Genomic DNA, 18,982 nt, shown 5'->3' with positions numbered 1-18,982 from the left:
AGAGCAAAAGAGTGAGGAGGGAAATAAATACAGATTCTCCAAAGCCTTTTTTTCTGTGAGTGGCAGAGAACAACAGACACTTGCCTGGAAGAAGACTTCTACATGCTGGCGAGGCGTCTCCTCTTTGAGGACAGGGTATGTACATTTTCCCATCATGTCGTAGATGGCTTTCATGATGTCGAGCATTTCCTGCATCACAGAGAGAAGGCTCAGTTCACTCAGAGTATGAGCTTCCTCAGCCGCTCCTTGGGGAGGCGGTGTAGATCATTTGTGCCAAAGATGTTAAATTTCCCTCGTAGAGATCTCTGCTGTATTATAACTGTTACTCTGATCCACGACCTCCCTGCTCCTGGATTTTAATTAAAGTATTGTCCACAGAAAGAAACAGTCCCTGTACAAACTGCTCACAGGGAGGTCTGAGGAGGCTTACAGGAACACAGCTACACTGCCACTCAAAGATTTCAGATCTAATGCATCAGTTACCTTCTGATAACATCTTCACTTTTATGGCACTTTTTTTAAAAATAGCAGGGAACATCTTACATCACGCAAACACATCTTATCAGTGATAAAGTAAAAATGATTGGTTTTAGTAGAAGTATTTTCAGGACCACTTAAAGTCAGAAATACTCATTGATAAAAGATCAAACAGGTTTTGACCTGAGTGTATCTAAAAAACAGGGATAAACTCTGCTATAACCACAGAGTCTCTGAGCCAAGTTTTTTTTGTATGAATGTCTCTGTTGTGCACTGTTCCTGTCTGTTCTTGTTTTTCCTTTCATATTTTACTGATGTCCTTGTCCTTGCTTGTTCTTTCTTCTTGGTTTATATAAAACAACATTAAAAATACTTTAAAAAAGGTAATGTGCTTACTTCATCAATCATTTCAAAGCTTTAAAAAAATCTCATATCACAGAGACTAAAAATCAAATCAAAAGTATCCTTTAGAATTTGAGCGACCTGGCCCTTTAAGAAAAACTCTTGCCTTGACATCAATATAAAACGATGAATAGTGGCTGTCTCACAGCATTTTAATGTTCAAACAGGGACATCCTGTACCTCCTTGGTGATATATCCGTCTTTGTTGATATCGTACAGGTTGAAAGCCCAGTTGAGTTTTTCCTGGATGGTTCCTCTCAGGAGAATAGAGAGGCCCATAACAAAATCCTGCAGAGAGAAGAAGCGTCAGTGGGAAATTTTTCATATGAATTATTTTGAAACTCTCTAGGGGAAAAAATCATAAAACATTACACTGTAAATGAAAAAATACTGTAGTATATAAAATATTTGCTGACTCAGACTACGAGTCAGCCCTTTGGGAAATCCTATACCTTAAAGAGACTGGACTACTTTGAATGAATGAAGCACCAGATTGGCTCAACATCAACTTTTCTGTCCTAATAAGCAAATATATCCCCATCATGAATATTAATCAAGCTTTGATAGCCTCCCAGCTGGGCCTGTTTGGGCTAAATTCAAATTTACTGGGGTTGCTGGTTATGTAACGCTCCTGTGTAATGAGTAGGGCCTCACACTGATGGAGTGTTTTAGGACTGCTATCACTTCTCTTACCTCAAAACTCACAGAGCCGTTGTGATCTGTGTCGAATGCATTGAAGAGGAAATGAGCGTATGTTGAAGCATCTATGGAGAGAACAAACATGAAGTGTCAAAAAGAAATCCACCAGAGCTCAATCACTATCAGCAGCCTCAGCTCCATGGAAGTTCTCTCTCCTGATAAGTGAGAACAATTAACTTAGAGCTTCAAGCTTTATCATCGCTTCCTATTTAGCGAGCCATTATGTTTACTGCTCAGCCTTCCTTCTCTCGGAGCAGATTAATCAAAGCCTCCTAATGTTTCTCTCTTGTTCTTCGGGTGCAGTCTTTGCATAATCAGAGCCAACAGTGAGCATTTCCAGCTGCATTAATACTTGGTCCCTTTTTCCCTTTTTCCCTTTTTCCCCGCAGACACATTCTGTTGGATGGAAGTTTAACTTTAAGAGCTCTTTGTGCCACTTTAGTAAACAGGACTGAAAGGCAATTTGTGTCTGTCCAGCTCACAGAGGAGATAAGACACAGCCTCGAGAAGACAAAGGAAGCTGCAAAACCAAAGCAGAAGAACATGACACAAACCTCCTTGGGGGAAAAACTGTGCGTAGATGTCTTTAAAAGTTTCTTCGTTGACGACTCCACTGGGACATTCCTGGAAGACAAAACGCAAAAGCTCAGTTTGACTCAATCTTGAAACTGCTAGGATACATTCTGCACTGAGGAGACAGTTTTATTATGAAGGAGACATCTTTCATCAGACAGTCTCCCTGTCAGAAGAATATTCACGATGGAAGGAGTCTGGATTTGTCAATGACCCAAGAGGAAAACACAAAGTTCTGTGCTATGCTATGATATATCACATGACTTTTGGGACAAAGCTCTCCTGACCATAAAAAAACTTTCAAATATAATCATAAACTTTTAAGAAGGTTTAAAGCAGTAAACATGTCTTTAAAAAAAATGATTAGACATTGATTCCTTCTCTGAAGAGCAGCTGACGAGAATCTGAATTTACCGCCTGCTTAACTAATAACATGGGGCACTCTGATGTGCACAAAGTATGCTAGGACATCACTCTTTACTACTATTAATTAGTTGCTATGTGCCGCCCTGTTGGTTGTTGCTGCCTGTTGCGGCAGCTCTCTCTTCTTTGCCCACTTGTAATTTTTTTTTCATCTTTTTTTCATCATCTTTGTATTTGGAGTGGATTATTACTTTGTATGGCTCATTTTTGTTTACATGTGAAATCAGCTGTTAGCAGCCTGTAGCATGTCAGTGCTAACAGGTGCGAGGCCTGATGTTTCCCACAATGTGAGGAGAAGGAGGTGAGGACAATGTGCTGGAACTAAGGTGTAAAGCTAAGAAGTGACGACATAGACCTGTCCTTCCATCCATCATTATTGGGAACACAAGATCTATCTCCAGTAAGATGAACAAGCTAGTCATGCTAACCCAGCAACAGAGGGAATACTAGAAGGCAGAGTAGCACCATGTTATTCACTGACATGGCTAACAGAGCTAACACTGGACATCCACGCCACGCTGGAAGAACTTTACCTGCTGTAAGCAGACAGGATAATGTACATATGATCACAAACTGAAATCTCATCAAGCAACCACAAAAGTCTGAGGAAAACTAACATTCCTAAATGGTTGAAACTGGGGATGTCAAACAGCCATGTGCAAAAGAACTGGTTCAACTCAACATTGCAATTTTTTTTTTTCCAAACGTACATGCTACATGAGGCATGATTGGCTATTTCATTTTACCATATCTATCCAGTGGATAAAAATAATTTGACTTCTCAAATGACTCATGGCTGAGTTTACTGCTGGCTGTAGCTTTGTGCCTGGAAGCTAAAATTCTGCCTCATCTCCATCTCATTGCCTGTCGTCTCTTGATTGAGTTAACATGAGTCAGCATTTCCAATATAGTGGTCACCATTGTTGGGCTTTAGAATCCAATACTTGTCCACATGGGGCCATTTCTAAAAACCAAAGAAACTCAATTAGAACAGATATTGAATTTGGATGTTAAGTAAGCAATTCCCAAATGGTGAGTGTCATCTTAAGGGTTCTTTACACGTCTTCAGAAACCAAAGGGTGATGTGTCTGAGACTTTGCTTACACAGTGACGCTTAATCAATACTAAAGGTAACAGATCATTAAAAACCTACACATCAGCCAAAAAAGACACAACCACCAACCACTGAGCTGAAACAGCCCTGGACGTTAGCTGCCAATAGTTGCTGATGTCTTCATGTGAAGGGTTTATACAATAAATTGTGTTGCGTGAAAACAGTTCACAGAAACCTCAGGGGTAGTATTTTGAATTTGATTGAAACTCTTTGCTATATTTGGATAATAACTTTGAAATGTATGGCTTCTCCATTATGTAACAAGATCCCTGCTCACTTACAAAAGAGCTTCAGGTTCATCACTTTATCTTCATCAATCAGATGAAATATCCTCAAAAAAAGTGATTGTATTCCATTAAAGATTAAAGGCTTCATTTTCAGAACCTAAGAGCCGTTCAGTCTCTCAGGCAGCTCCTAACAGATAAACACTTTTCTTCAATGCAGTTTTATTCAAACTGCAAACCAATCAAGTCTCAGTAGAAACCTTGTTCCCAGCCATTCAAAACAACCCACCTGTGGTTGTCTGAAAGCATTCAGTTGATAACAGTGAATACTCTTGCATAAGACTTGAGAAAAGGATGCTTTTGTGTCTTCTCTAAGAAAAGATCCAACCAAAGACTTGGTGGATGACCTTGCTCACAGCTCTGCAGTTCAATTTCTGCTTGCTGCGAGGCTGAACACTTGCAGGATATTGAATCTTTGGAGCAGAGGAAATGCTCTGCCTATAATTTCATTTTTCTAAACAAGAAAATAACCATGCCCCCAAGACACTGAAGATAAGGTGTGCTCTGTGCCTGATGTAGATACAACAAAATGAACACTCTGATAAGAAAAGAAAGAAGTAATGAAATCCATCCGAAGCTTCTCTGAAGCTACCTGTCATGTAGATTAACAGCAAAATCAACACTCATAACTTTTTGAGTCAGAATCATTTTAATTCAAGAAAATAAAGTTGTGACAGTTTGCTGCTGACAGTTATTTTCTCAGTCTTTCTAAAACGATGGTAAAGGAAACTGTTCCTCCTCAGTACGAGCATTTGTACAAAGATCAAACCTGGTTCCCTCCTACCTGTGACCATGCCTGAACAAGCTCTTTGGGAACTATTGGGCTGTGAAAAATACAGGTGAAACCTTGTTGTTTTGCTTCAAAGGGTGCTCTTTGTGTTTCAAGCTGAGAGGATGCTGCCAGCTTGTCTGCGTGGGTCCCCTGACGCGCTCCTTCAGTTATCTCAGAGACCTAGTTTGATTTCTTTTTGGGTAAGGTGAGGTCAAGAATTTTAGGGACATTAGGGAGACAGAATGAGAACAAAATTGTCTCCTTGTTGTAGTTTGGTAGGGTGTGACCTGATTAAATGAAGCCTGAGAGTTTGTGGAGTGTGTAGAGCTGTTCCTGTAAACTTTCCTATAAATCCAAATAACGCTGACAGTTAAAACTAACTCTCCATGGTGGAGAGACTCAATAGCCTCTTAATTATATCAGCTATCACGGAGGGAATTTAGATCACTTTTCAAGCTGTTAGAAGATCTTAAGTAAGCCTTTTATATCATGGGAAAAAAAACAAAAAGATTGATTTTTTTAAGAATAACTTGACACTTTGAGGATATTTGCTTTCTTGCCAAAACTTTGATGATATAGCACATACAACTCTAGAGTTTGTGGCTTTTTTCTACTTAAAGAGAGTATCCTGGGTAGTGCTAATGTGCAGTGATTGCTATGAATAACCAATGGATCATTGGCTTGACTTTTAAAGGTGTTTTGACGTTAGAAGAAGACATTTTACAGCAGAATCAAATGTTTACAATTTGGTACAGAGGATTCTTTGGTCACCATAATTATCCAGTAGGAACCAAATGGCAATGGTAAATACAGGAAAGTAACATTAGCCACAGTTACATGAGGAGTTTTTCGTCTTTCCGAATGGAATCTTTCTGAATGATTTTTCCGATAAATAATAGTATACATGGAAAGGAATTTTCCAATCTCTGGTCTACATGTGCCACTATAATCAAACAGAATAGTCAACGGGGAGAAAAACGTAAACATCACATGATTTGTCAAAGAACGTCTCTAGTTGCGTCTTACGTCATATCTGAGCATGCGCTGAAAGAACGCACCCTGACAACTTTTCGTTTGAGTGGATACATGATACCTCAATCGGTTTGGGTAAAGGGATATTCCACCCCTGTGAAATCCATTAAATGCCCACTTGGATTGGCACTTTTCTTTCGTAACGAGGTGTATACAAAGGTTAAATTCTCTCTGTTTGAGCCAATACACCGAATGCAAGCAGAATACTTGGATCCATGTATTCGTGGCTACTGAGCACTGAGTGCAAAAAAAATAAATAAAAGAGTTTGTTTAAGATCCCCCTGATGCTGGCTGCGAAGTATTTTTTTTTTACACTCGCAATAACCCTCGTTTCCATCAAGCAGTCCGGTTTAGATCAGTATGGTTTGGAACGGGTTGGCTTGGTAAAGCCTGGTCCTGTTTGTGTTTCTACAGCCAACTGTGCCCCCTCATGGTAGGCGGCGTGTAAGCTGGATGCCAACAACCACATCAGTAACACAACAGTGTGGGGCCATAGCAGCTCAACACACCCCCCCTAATAAATCCAACCAAGAATAAAAACGTGACACAGTAAACAAAAATCGGATTGGTTTGGTCTGGCTCCCCTATGGAAGGGTGCCAAAAAGCGGGACGGCTCGTCTCTATTTTTGGGGGGGTCTGTCCCGGGATTAGCCAGTGGAAACACCGTAAAATGCGTGCTGTGTGGACACGAATCAAACTGAGCTGTTTGGTGGAAACTGGGCTAATGTCTAGTTTTCTGCATGCTAGTTGTCACTAAAAAAAGCCTCAGTCAGTCGCTTGTCTTTAACCTTGGCTGAATTTTGACCGGCCCAATCAGGGAAGAGAGGCGGGGGTTGTGGGAGCAGATGTCTCAGACGTGACGTCAGCAGACTTTCGTACTTGTCAGCGTTCCTTTGATTCTTAAGTTAAATTTATAAAAACGGAAGCTGTCGTCTAACGCCTTTTTCACAGCTGTTTCTCGTGATTCAGTAGTTGTTCATCTATTGTTTCTTACAAGCATCAGCTCACATAAGCTACGTCATACCGTGGCTTGATGTGGATTGGTCCGTGGTGAGTGTGTTAATCAGAACGGTCGTCCAATCACCAGCTGTGGATTTTTTTTAAAGTCCCGCCTCTGAAAACAAATCGGAAGAGTTGCTACCCAGATGGACTGGTGAAATAATTTCATGGCAGATTATATGAAACTGTTCGTCTGGCGTGTCAGGTTAGCTTGTCTCCAGAAATTAGCGCAAACCAGCATTTCAGCATTTGTGAGGCTTGTGACATGATTAAAATGAACATACGAGCATGTAACTTTTGCTTATTGGCCTTTATATTTTCTCTGTTGAGCATGCTTCTGAATACTTGCTAATCACCCCTGAAGACAAATGCTCAGGCAATTTTTGTTTATCTGTATGAAAACGTATCTATTTGTCAGTGAGATTACACAGTGTTTACCAGGCTTTTGTTGTTTGCTAAGCTAAGTGATTTCAATCATTTATAACTCTTGCAAAAAAGAGAATAGAGTATTTCCCTTAATTTCTAACAGTTCCACTGAGTGCCTCACTTTACAGAGCAATTTCAGAACTAATTCTAGCGAAAGACTGCAGAAATGTTCAGCACTGGGAGAAACCTTGAACATAAAACAAACCCACTTGAACAGCGAGGTTGCTCCGCAGCATCTCTGTGCGCCTGAAAAACAGACAGTATTTCTCTGTTGTTTGGGAGAGCTCCTGTTAATTAGAGCTTTGTTTATGTTCTACAACATTGCAGTGAATGCTTGTCAAAAGTGAACCTTTGGGTGAAGCAGTGCAGGGGAGTGTCATGTAATTAAACATTTCAAGTGAGGAAGGGGAGATTTTTCAAACATGTAACTCAAAGTCAGGGTGAACCTGTGTGTGTGTGTTTTCTTCACAGATGGGTAATTACAGCTGTCAGCAGTGAAAACACACTGATTAAATGTGACAGTAATACGAGCGGCCATGTTCCAAGTCTCTTCCTCTCACCTTGCTAACTCTCGCTCCGAGGAAAATTTAAAGCCAGAAAACTTTTTTCATTGCTGAACTGAGTTTCACACTGAAATAAAAAATTCCCCTGATCGGATTATATGGGATTTTTTTTCCCAGCCTCATGATGAAACTGGTGAGAGAGGCAGTTTTTCAATTCAGAATAAAGTCAACGTATTATCAAGTTATCATCACGTACAACACTGTGCCCCTGCAAATTCAATTTAAAGTTCAGTGAAAGACTTAAACTCGGCTGATGCCTGCACTGCCTTAAGCTCCCGTCAGGATAAACTTTGATGTCACTGAGCTAAAAGTCAGGGCTTCATTCACTCACTGTTCTTCAGAGAAGTCATTAATATAGAGCTCATGGGAGTGTTGTTTCTCTGCTCCAGGAGGCACAGAACGATAAAATAGTTTCATTATCAGGAACAACTTTGCTAAAATGTGTAGTAATCAAGCTTTGAATCTCAAGAATGTGGTTGTTGTTGATTAAAAAAAGCTCTTTCCTCCACTTATCAAATGCTAATTGATATTAAAGTTGCATTCATCAAAGTCTATTTCCTGAATCTTCAATATCTTTTGTGATATCAGCTTTCTATGCACCGTCTTGTCTTTATCAACTTCTTAATCAAAACTACAATAATATGAAAAATGGATCTCGTATAATGTGGTGCCATCAGTCAGCAAGAGTGGTCAAATATGAATTGATATTCATTGCTTTTAAACTTTTCCAATCCATGACATGAATAACATAAATACAATCTGTGGAACACCTTCTCTGGAGCAGTGAAGTGAAACAGCGTTAAGTATTGTGTGGAATATAATAAAGGCATGAACAGAGGCATCATCTGTGATAGAATAGAGATGGTGTGATCTTAATCTTACGCCTGAAGCAATGCCCTCACTGTGGACTGTGAGAGCCCGGCAGATTTAGGCAGACGTGAGGGCAATATTGTGCTCTTTTCTTTATTGTGTGTGTGTTTTTTTGGAAACAATAAATCCTCTCATTTCTCTGAGGTGACATCTGACAAAATTTCACCTTAAGAGGAAATACAACAGTACGAGGCTTTGTTTTTGTATCTGCTGAGCATCTTGGCTGGATGTGTTCGAGCACCTGCTCATTGTGAATGACAAGTTTGCTGTCAAGACAAACGACCTTCTTCTGCTGGCTGTATTAGGAGGTATTTGATTTGCTCTGAAACCCTGGACGACAAGGACAAAGGGGCCAAATTCCCCATCTTGGGAACCATGCCAGCTCCTATTAGTCTGGCTGGCCTTAAAAGCCTGCCTTTATCCTACCAATGTCACCAGGTCTGGGTGAGATAGAAATGAGTTATTTGACCCTGGCAGTAAGGACTCGGTGATGGACAAAGCTATTTAGAAGCTGTAATGTGAAGGCGGGAAAGTGTCATGACTGTTTCTTTTTGTGGAATTTGGATTTCTGCCACGTTAGTTGAATGACACAGCAGTGTGAGGTAGCTTGGGAAAATATGAATGCAAGATAAAGACAACATTCATAAACTCATTTACCTTTAGGGAAAAGAATATGTTAACTAAGGCCCCATTTACACGACAATGTTTCATCTGAAAACGCTAAAACACAGCGAAAACGCAGTGAAAAAAATCTGCGTTGACACAGAAACGCAGAGGGACTGAAAACGCTGTAGTAAGCATGCCAGGCCTGCAGGTGGTGCTATAACTGTCTTGTCCAGAAGCAGCTTCGGGGAGATCTCCACCGAAGTAGAGTTGATCATCTGGTGTATTGGGAAATACTAAGTGCAAAAGTGGAACAGCAGATGCACATTTTGTATGAAAATAGACAGCAGATGGAGCAGCATAAGCACAACACGGTAGCTCGTGACGATATTAACAACTGTACTGCTGTACTGTTGTCCTGTTGTGTGCGCTCGCACGAGGTAGAGTGTGACGTCAGCGTTTCCACTGAAAATGCCAGCTTACTGTTTACATGGCAATGGTGTCTGCAGCGTTTCAGAAAAATCCCACTCTGGAGGCTGTTTTCAAAAGTTTGCGATTTAGGCCGACAGAAACGCCGTTACCGTGTAAACGCAAGGCTAAAACACAACAAAACGTTTGCGTTTTCACCCTAAAACCGTTGAGTTTTCTTCAGAAATGCTGAGACACAGAGATATGAACTGTCCTCAAAGCCAAAAGTGACTTAAGAAGAAAATCAGGCTGTCGTGACTAATGGAAACAAACATTCACTTAATGCATCTCCATCTTTCATTGGGTAAACAAAACTTTCTTTTAAAAATTTCTGAAAAACTTAATAATGCAATGAGATTGCTGACAATGTCATAGATTTGGAAGGTCTTGTTTATTTCTGTACTTGTTTTTACAGCTAGGGCAGGATTTTTTTTTTAATAGCAACCAGAAATAGAAAACCTCCTTTTATCATTTTTATCTACTTATCTGTATATTTATTTATCTAGTGATTTATGTGTTCATTTTTCTAAGTTTCATTATTATTATTATTATTATTATTATTATTATTATTATTATTATTATGGAAAAATTTCTTTAAAGTATTATTATTGTTATTATCATTATTATTATTATTTTTTTAAAAAAATATTATTAGAATTTTTTTTATTTGTTTTTGTACTAGCAAGTAGTGCAACATTAAAATAATGTTTTTTTGTCTTCATCTGTGTTAATACTACTACTATCCACAGGTAATGCATAGTTGATGCATTTATGAATGTTTATAAATATATGTAAATATTTTTACATTTATATATCTGATGAATGTGAATGCATAAATGTTTACAATATAAATATGTGTGTGAGAGAGTACATATACAATGATTTAGTCACTTAATTTTTTCTTATTGCTAGGACTGCTGGGGATTAATTTAGGAAAAAAAACTAATAAAAAAAGAGCATTGAAAAGAAAAAACTTTGTCTCGCTAGTGATGCTTATCAAAAATGTTGGTTTATAATGATAAGACACATCATCTGTTCCTTTAAGAGTTTGTGTTAATTCATGCAGCAGTTAAAAGGACATTGCAGTGGGGAAGTGACTGTCGAAGCCATCCCTGGAGGAAGGTTTAAAATATAACAAACTCTGCAGAGTAAAAACAAAACATATTGAGAGGGTGTCTATAAACATATGCAGGACTCTCTCCCTCAGAGGAAGTCAGGCAGAGTGTGCGGCACAAATTAAAAGCCTCATTAGTGCACTTCTTACCTCTTCCTCTGTCTCAAGTGGAAGCAGACTAATGGGCAGGCTTTGCAGGGACTTTGCAGGAGCATAGTGCGAGCTCAACAGGAAACTAACGCCTCGTGGGACTTCCACCATCACAGGACTCTTGCTATCTAGCTCTCTTTCACTGCCAGACAATTTGGGTTGAGTTGATTCTGGGTCATCTCATTACGCCTCACACCAGAGGTGACAATGAGGTTTCTATGAGCTGCTCTGGAGGACTTTGACCTGATTGCTCATCACTTATCTTCCACAATGATATGACCTAATTATCTTTGGCACGGTGAATCAGGAATAAAATTCAGTTTTTGTGTTTAGCTCAAAATTGGAAATGATAACCATAAGTACAAGATGTGGATGATTCAGCGAATCTGTGTTTATACTGTAACGTTATTTTGATCTATGGATACAAAAGCAGAATGAATGTGGAATATCAATGTGAAGCTATAGAAACTGCACCACCTCTCACATTAAAGAAGGCGATAAAAGAGAATAAATGACATGAAATCTGAATCTAGGCATCGACGTCCAGCAGAGAACAAAGCCCACTGTACATTATGCATGATAGCCCCCTTCACTTACATTCTTGAAGCCACGGTAGAGGATCTGTAGCTCTTTGCGGGAGAAACGGGTCTGCGCTTCGAGCTGCTCCAGGCCCTCGGGGCGGTGGCGGACGGCAGAGAGTTCAAGCTCATCTTCAACGCTGTCTGTGGAAGAGGAGGAGGGAGACGGGATGTAAACATATGCTGGAGAGTGTGTTTGGAAACAGATATATGCTGATGTGCCATTAAAGTTTAAAGGATATCAGCTGAAGGAAACGAGAAACTCAAATGTTTGTTAGTCTAAAGTGGAGTTGTACTTTAATCGAATCTATATAAAAAGCTAGCCTGATATTGCTTTACCTTTCTTTCTATCTTTCTTTCTTTCTATCTTTGTTTCTTTCTTTCTTTCTTTCTTTCTTTCTATTGGCTCCATAAGACTCAGTCAGTAGCTTCTGACGGATGTAGCAACATTCTGGTTTCATCCCACAAACCCACTCGAGCCTTTCTTACGTCTCTAATGCACTCCTGAACAATTCCCAACAGCAGGGATCAACAGTCCACTTAACTCATGCTGTGCTATGCTCGGATTCAAAATGCTGTTTTTTCCTTGTACAGTTTAATGAGGGTAATGAGGGTATAAGTGGCGCAGTTCATGTTCAAGCATTGAATAACAGACTTTCAAATAAAAACGTTATTTTTGATGCCTTTGTTTCAAATAGTTTACTTTCCTGGAGTAGAGTTGCCGCTCAGGTCACAAACCCAAGGAGCAGTGAAAAAGGTTCACTAGTTGTTTTTGAAAAAGCAGACAAGGATATTTTTGCAGTCTGCCCAGGAAGTCAATGTGTAAAAATTTGCTAGCAGTCCATCCTTAAATGCTGACACCATATCTGACCACTTCTACTCAGTGAAAGATCAAAGAGGTGTAATGACATTGTGATATTCAAAGCAGACAGCGCCCTCTGCTGTTTACACAAGAGATTCATTTTGCATTTTTTCATCTCCCTGATTTGAACTGTCCTTTTAATGTGCAGGTCCACTGCGTCACTAAGTTAACATCTCTACCTTACAATACCCAGGTAGGTTGCATGTCTCCACACACTCAGCCAACTTTATGTGAACTCTTTCCAAATTGTGTTTGTTGCTCACCTAGCCTGTTTGTAATTTTTTTTCCTGAAACTTAATTTGTATAGCAGAAACTTCTTAGCATATGTTTCAGTGATGTTAACCCAGACATTTTTACACCACCTCCTGCAAGCCTGACTGGGAAACCCCAATCTCCTTGAAACAAGACCAAGTCCAGGCTAGAAATCTCTCATTTTGACATGCGAGTGTGAAATGCAGTCATTGTTTAAATGTAAGCTATTGGCATATTGTGTCACTGTGTTGAAGAATAAGGTAATAACAGTAGTTATGAAGTTTTAATTCCTAGACTTGGTGTTTCATACGCAGGGAAAACTAAAAAGGCACAGTTTGGGATCAGCTAACCAGTAAATACATCTTCTGTTGTTGCTGAATGCAGCTAGTTCATTGTTTAAAGTCATTTCTGTTGCTTTTGTTTTGATTTTTTTATATCTCAACAGGATAAACAAATGGATGGAGAAAAATCCTTTGGAAGCCCGTTTTTTATTCTTTTACCAAATCCTTTAATTTTTTCCAATGTTACTCCACAAGAGCAAAGAAAACCTGCCGCCACTTCTCCTACACTAATAAGACAGCGGAGGTAATTAGAGTTCTTGCGACTCCAGAACAAAGTCACAGAGCCCCTTCATGAAGGAGGGCGACTGAACCCTGTGAAACTTTTTAATGGGCCTGTAACGTTGGCAGATGCTGTCTGGGCCTTGTCACCGACCGTACTGTCCTCACAGCACACCATTTGGCTTGTTTTATTGGCGCAGGGCCTCCTGCATACCTGAAGTGTGACATGGTGTCTAAATGGCTCATTAGCCTTGATGGTCTTCATGTGGACTGGGCAGGCAAAAGGTCATGTATTCTGACGGAGCATAATTAACCTGCAGCCACCAAGACCAATTCTTTGTATACATGGGTGATTCTGCAGTATGGGCTGTTTGATCTGATTCATGTAAATCTTGATGTTGTGCTGGATTCATGTTAATCTAATCTGTATTTCCTTTTTAATGAGGACACTGCTCTGGGAGATGCACTTGTCTTGTTTCAGTTACATATTTAATTTAAGAGAGATAAAACCTCTCAAAGCATTTTAATATCCACTCAAATCACACATTCGGGCAGCATTTAGTGCTCTTTCAGCTGTAAAACCCAGAAGTCAATAACTATTTTCCGAAAGTGACTCTTGCAGATGAACTTCAGCAAGAGCAATCTTGTGTAAAGCTTGAATAGTATAACCTCTATCACAGGAAAAGAGACAGAAAGGAAAAGCACCTTTGACAACAACAATAACACCTTCAAAAAGTAATAAATATGGAGAAAACCCAGTGAAGAACCACTTGCTTTGATTACTGGAAGATGCCTTTTTGGCTGAGGAGCATGGAAAAAGCCTCATGAGTCGAGCTCTCACCCCACGCTTGTGGACAATCTGAGGATAACCTGAGGAGAGCAGCATTAAGTCGTATGGTTACCCAGGGAAACTCACAGCCTCAGGACATCCAGGGGAATGGAGCATGCACGGGGCCAAGGTTACAAGTTAAAAGAGACATTCAACTTAATTGTAACCGGTTCTTCAGGACAACAACACGATATATATCTATATGTATCTTTCTAAAAAGAGAACAGATTACTCCTGTGAGTAAAAGTTGCAGATGTTTTAGTCCAAGGAGCAGGTCTGCATGGTGTAGAAAAAAGTATGATGTGTGATTGTGTTAAATGTGATGTCTAACTTGAAGCTCCTGTTTTTCTGCTGAGTCGCGAGTATGTCACAGTGCTCCTATTTAACCTCTTAAATCCCAAATTCTTCCCTGAAATATAAGTGCATGTACTTCATTCCTTACACCTTCTTAAAAGACAGTATGACTGACACTTAAAGAGATCCAGATTAAAAAATACAAAGTGCTGCAACTCTTGTTGCCAGTGGGATAACATAGTTAGAGAGTCATTTTTGTAGCTGTTGAGTAAGGCTGCCACCAAACAAGCACAGTAGACTGACTGGGCTTGGCCACTGTTGAAATGATTGCCCAACCTGAGCTTCATCTAATACATCAAATGAGTTCAAAAAAGTTCAGTTTTGCCAGGTAAAGGATGGTTTGTTGAGTGAGAAACCCAGACAGAGAGAAATGGAGATAGAGTGAAATGTAACATGAAGGAAAGGGCCTGCCTTTAAGGACTACAGCCTTCGTTTATGAGATGACATTACCGCAAACTTGAGCCCTTTTTGCAACATGTTTGATATGAATTGCCCTCATTTTATCTATTCATTACATCAGTAGACTTCAAAAGATGGGATGGCACAACAGCTCCTCAAAAGTGAAGCCAAAAGCTCCAGTGCTACACACTTTCGACCCCCGGCCGTGGAATTGGCAAACCTGAGAAATTGTTGCAATTATTTGCTAAGTTAGAAGTCGGCCAATGCTTTGATTGTGTTGTACAGACTTTAATTCGCAAAATGGCGGCAGACTTTCTGGTACTTTCATTCAATGGGATAAGGCAGAGACACATCATCAGTTCCCAGACTGACAACAAAGTCACATGTGAGGAGCTGGTCTTAAACATGGCTCCTCAAACTTGTAAGAGGTTCTCTAACTCCACATACTGGGGCCAGATTGCAACCATTAACATGGTAACAAACTGAAATATTTAAGCCTTGACTTAAAGTTAAAGTCAGTTTAATGCCATACTAAAATCTACTTCAGCAGATCTCTAGTTCAAGGCTGCTTAAAATGGCCTTGTTGTCCTGAATAACTAGTTCACTGGGTTACATTACTTATTTACAAGCCTCTTAGCACACAGTAGGTCATCTATGTTAAAGATCAGCTGTGAACATGTAATGGAACCTCTGACCTTATGAGGGAGTGTCATTTTAAACCTCATCAGGTGTTCACTTCCTCTTTACACAAAGCCAGGCACTTTAACTGAAGTGTGTTTTCCTCAGTTCACGCAACATAAGTAGTTCACATGACTGATAAACTAATGGCCTTCAAAGGCGTGGTTAACCACATTCCTGACAGAAGCAAACCAAAACTCCAGACACAGCCCACTGTGATGACCAAAGTTATGGAGTGGTAAGTTGCCAACCTTTGCTGAATGTGCACAAGCCCATTTTCCCTCCTGCTCCGGGCTGTTCTGAACTTCTGAGCCTGAGGATTGATCGCAGCTTTGTGCTCCCCAGTGCTGCAAACCATTTGTCAATCACGTCAAGCCTCAATTAATTTCAAGGCTGTGATGGCAGGTAGAAGTAATAGCTGAGGTAGAGCTCATAGCATATTTATAGCTAGACAACCCAGCGTCAGGATGGCGGATGGGAGTAGTAAGGGGACTCTATAAACCCAAGCTATAAAGGGACAGAGCACTAACAGTTACATCATTGAATAAAGGCTGGGAAAAAATTAGGTTATAAATCTGAAACCTGGTCTGGACATATCTTGGCTGTCCAGTGGAAAAAGACTGCAAGAATAAGAATGACTCATTGCAAAACTGGAGGGCAAGAGAAAACTAGAAAAAGAAATTGTGGAAGTAAAGCCAGTTTAAATGAGGGTTGTCCTCGGACTCAAGATGAATCAGTGTTAGAATGGTTCAGTCTGAACTTTCACTGTTCTGTTCCAGTGCCCGCCTGAAGTCCATTTAAAACCATGTTGGCAGACTGTCAAGACAAGTAGCAAGGCAGAAAATAGTGGATGGTAAAATCTAAAGATCAAAAATCGCCTCCAAAAACCACATGACTACTTCTGTGCATACTTAAAATACTTAGACCAGTAATCCATAGGGAGCGAATGGCCTACTTCTGCTAATTAGCGCTTTCTGCCACACACTAACATCACTATGCCTATATGCTAAAAACACAGGAAGCCGAAGTATCTGGAGCTTATATGACTGATTGGCTGCAGAATGGGTCATAAAGGCTGCTTCCTTCAAGCTAACTGGTGGGACATGGATTAAACTTTTCAAAAACACAAGATACACATCAAATACAAATAAGGATGGGTACCTTTGATATTTGAAACAATATGGTACCAATGCCTGGTACCTGGCAATCGGTATCAGTGCTCAATGGTACCAATTTTCGGTACTTTTTTTGTGTTTATTTAGTAAAAAAATGTTTTTTTTTTTTCAAATAATAAAATCCTTTTTTTTTCCAATTTAACATATTTACTCTCCAATATATAACCTTGCAATGCTGTGGTCATGGCCAACATAGAAAATTTACCTACTCTTCCACTCCATCACAGTCACAAGAATACGTTAAGGTACCTAAACATGGTACCTTTCGATTTTATGTGAATCGGTACTCAGTACTTTTGACTGAATTTGGCTGGTACCTATAAAAGCACCTAATTGGGTACCCATTCCTTAATTTAAAAATATGATGTAATATTAGCTGTTTTATCATTGGCAGTGGTGTGCACGGGGGAATGTCCCACTTTTTGGATTGCTAAGGAGGCAAAAGTGCTCTCCTGGTTGACAAAACATGCTAACCTGCTCTCTTGGCTGATTAAAACATGATAAACTGCTTTGGGTGTCACTTTCAAAAACACATAGAACTTAGTGCCCTCTCTGGCAGCAAGAACGCACCTTAAAGTGCATTTTTTCTCTTTTCACCCCTGCCCTTCAAAAAGTCTGTGCATACCACTGGTCGATGGTTCTCGTCATGTTGATTAATGTGCAAATGATTATTTTTCTGAAAGAAGAAGTTTGTTTTGATCAGTGATTTTATGCCATGAAAAGAGTAAAATGCCATGTTGATAGCCTTGATGTAGGGGATATTTTGGTTTCATTTTTGCCCAGTAGGAGGATGGCGAGTCGTCCATCTTTTGCCATCCGTGAGTGGTTGAGAATCACAGTGATAACATGCTGAATTGTCAGCCAGTGTATGATACTGTTAAACTGGTTGGAATGAAGGCTTAAAAGCACTTGGAGAGATTCATTGATTCTAGATTTCTGGGTTTTTGATGCCGAAACAAAAGAGCGAAAAAAATAAAAAACTCCAATGGACAGCAATCAATGAAAAGTTCATTGAAGGTTCATCTTGTTGGAGACATATGTCTGCACACATAAGTGGAATCAAAGACAAAATTTTGGTGCCCTAAGTGGCTCTCAAAAGTTGTAATATATCCCAAAATCTCAAAGGTCAATTAACACTAAAAATAATACATTAGAAAAGAAATTGCCTTTAATGTTTACACTTTTTTATCCCTTGAGAGCATATGATTTGTACTACATATTATTTATATGTTCAATGTTGGGAGTAAGTGCTCAGATCAATGACAGACAGAGGCAGAAAATAGCACAGATAAACTGTCCTCCAGACACATTTTCAATCCCAAGCTTCACACTTGCCAAACTCTTTCTCACTACGCTTGAAAGGCTGCAAGTTTCAGCACTTTTGCCCTTAACGTGCAAAGTAATCACAACATACTTAAAGAGCAGATGGTTTCCAGCTGTTGGCGTCGATTTAGCAAAAGCCCGCAATAACTTAGAGAGGAACAACAAAGTTCTCTATCAGTAAAGGACACCCTTGAGTCTGTTGAAGCTCACTGTCAGCTTACTGCTGATTCTTAAAGCTTCCTAAAATGACACAATAACTTTGGGACTCGGAGGATGAAGAGACAATGCTCTCATCTGTTCTTATTACTCGCCTGACACACACCTTCCTACCTGAGTGGAGAGGAGATGTCTGAGTGCCCTCAGTGAGGATGAAAAAGACAGATGCTGCTGTTGCTACCAGGTGATATCAGTCTTGACAGCGAGCTGGCTTCATATGGATGCATCACTGTTAGACTCAGTGGCAACTCTTTCTGAGCTTGGAGCTCAAGGACAATATGTTGGGCTGAAGAGCAAAATCATTCCTATAGCTAATGGAATGGAAAGCATGGATATTAGAAAACACCAAGGAAATTAAAAAAAACAAAAAAACAGATCTCTACAGTGGAAACAGCAGAATGTGAGTGACACAGCTTTTAATCGGGCAGGAAAAGAGCATGCAGTCATGGCTGTCTGATTAATGTTTGCCCTTTTACTGTATTGACAAAATGGATCTGACGCTTGAGAGTGTGTGTGTGATAATGTGTGCGGCTTGTGCTGTGCTTGCACAAGTGCCATTAGCCAAAAAGGTCAAAGGTTACCATCTTGAAGGTCTAAAAACGCAGAACAAAACTGGGTGGTGTTGTCCTGAAGAAATTTCTAAGGTATTAATGTCTGATTCGATCATTACATGCACACACATCACGTCATGCCACACTTTTGCCTTCCTTGAAAGAATAAAACAGCAACTAACATGTTGTTGAGTGACAGTCAGTGGAGCTGAATGCACACATCATCAGAAATGTAA

General features: G+C 39.8%; 1 protein-coding gene across 7 annotated transcripts in view; it reads right to left on the bottom strand.

Moving 5' to 3' along the window:
- kcnip4a (potassium voltage-gated channel interacting protein 4a) overlaps positions 1-18,982 on the bottom strand; it is a 189,717-nt gene that overhangs the window by 1,185 nt on the left and 169,550 nt on the right. For 6 of the 7 annotated variants that reach the window (XM_074661806.1, XM_074661803.1, XM_074661802.1 and 3 more), the window contains 5 exons: positions 11,567-11,691; positions 2,133-2,202; positions 1,573-1,643; positions 1,060-1,167; positions 85-189 (listed from right to left, as the gene is read on the bottom strand). In XM_074661806.1, the coding sequence (XP_074517907.1) occupies positions 85-189; positions 1,060-1,167; positions 1,573-1,643; positions 2,133-2,202; positions 11,567-11,691 (479 nt within the window). Of the gene's footprint in view, positions 1-84; positions 190-1,059; positions 1,168-1,572; positions 1,644-2,132; positions 2,203-11,566; positions 11,692-13,991; positions 14,092-18,982 lie in introns of all 7 variants that reach the window. The other variant, XM_074661801.1, reaches the window with a different exon arrangement.

The sequence above is a fragment of the Halichoeres trimaculatus genome, unplaced genomic scaffold, assembly GCF_033239565.1.
Source record: "Halichoeres trimaculatus isolate MK-OKI-2021-1 unplaced genomic scaffold, fHalTri1.1 fHalTri1_scaffold_22, whole genome shotgun sequence".
Taxonomy (NCBI): Eukaryota; Metazoa; Chordata; class Actinopteri; order Labriformes; family Labridae; genus Halichoeres; species Halichoeres trimaculatus.
Note: the sequence above shows the minus strand (reverse complement) of the source record. Positions and strands in the feature narration are given on the sequence as shown.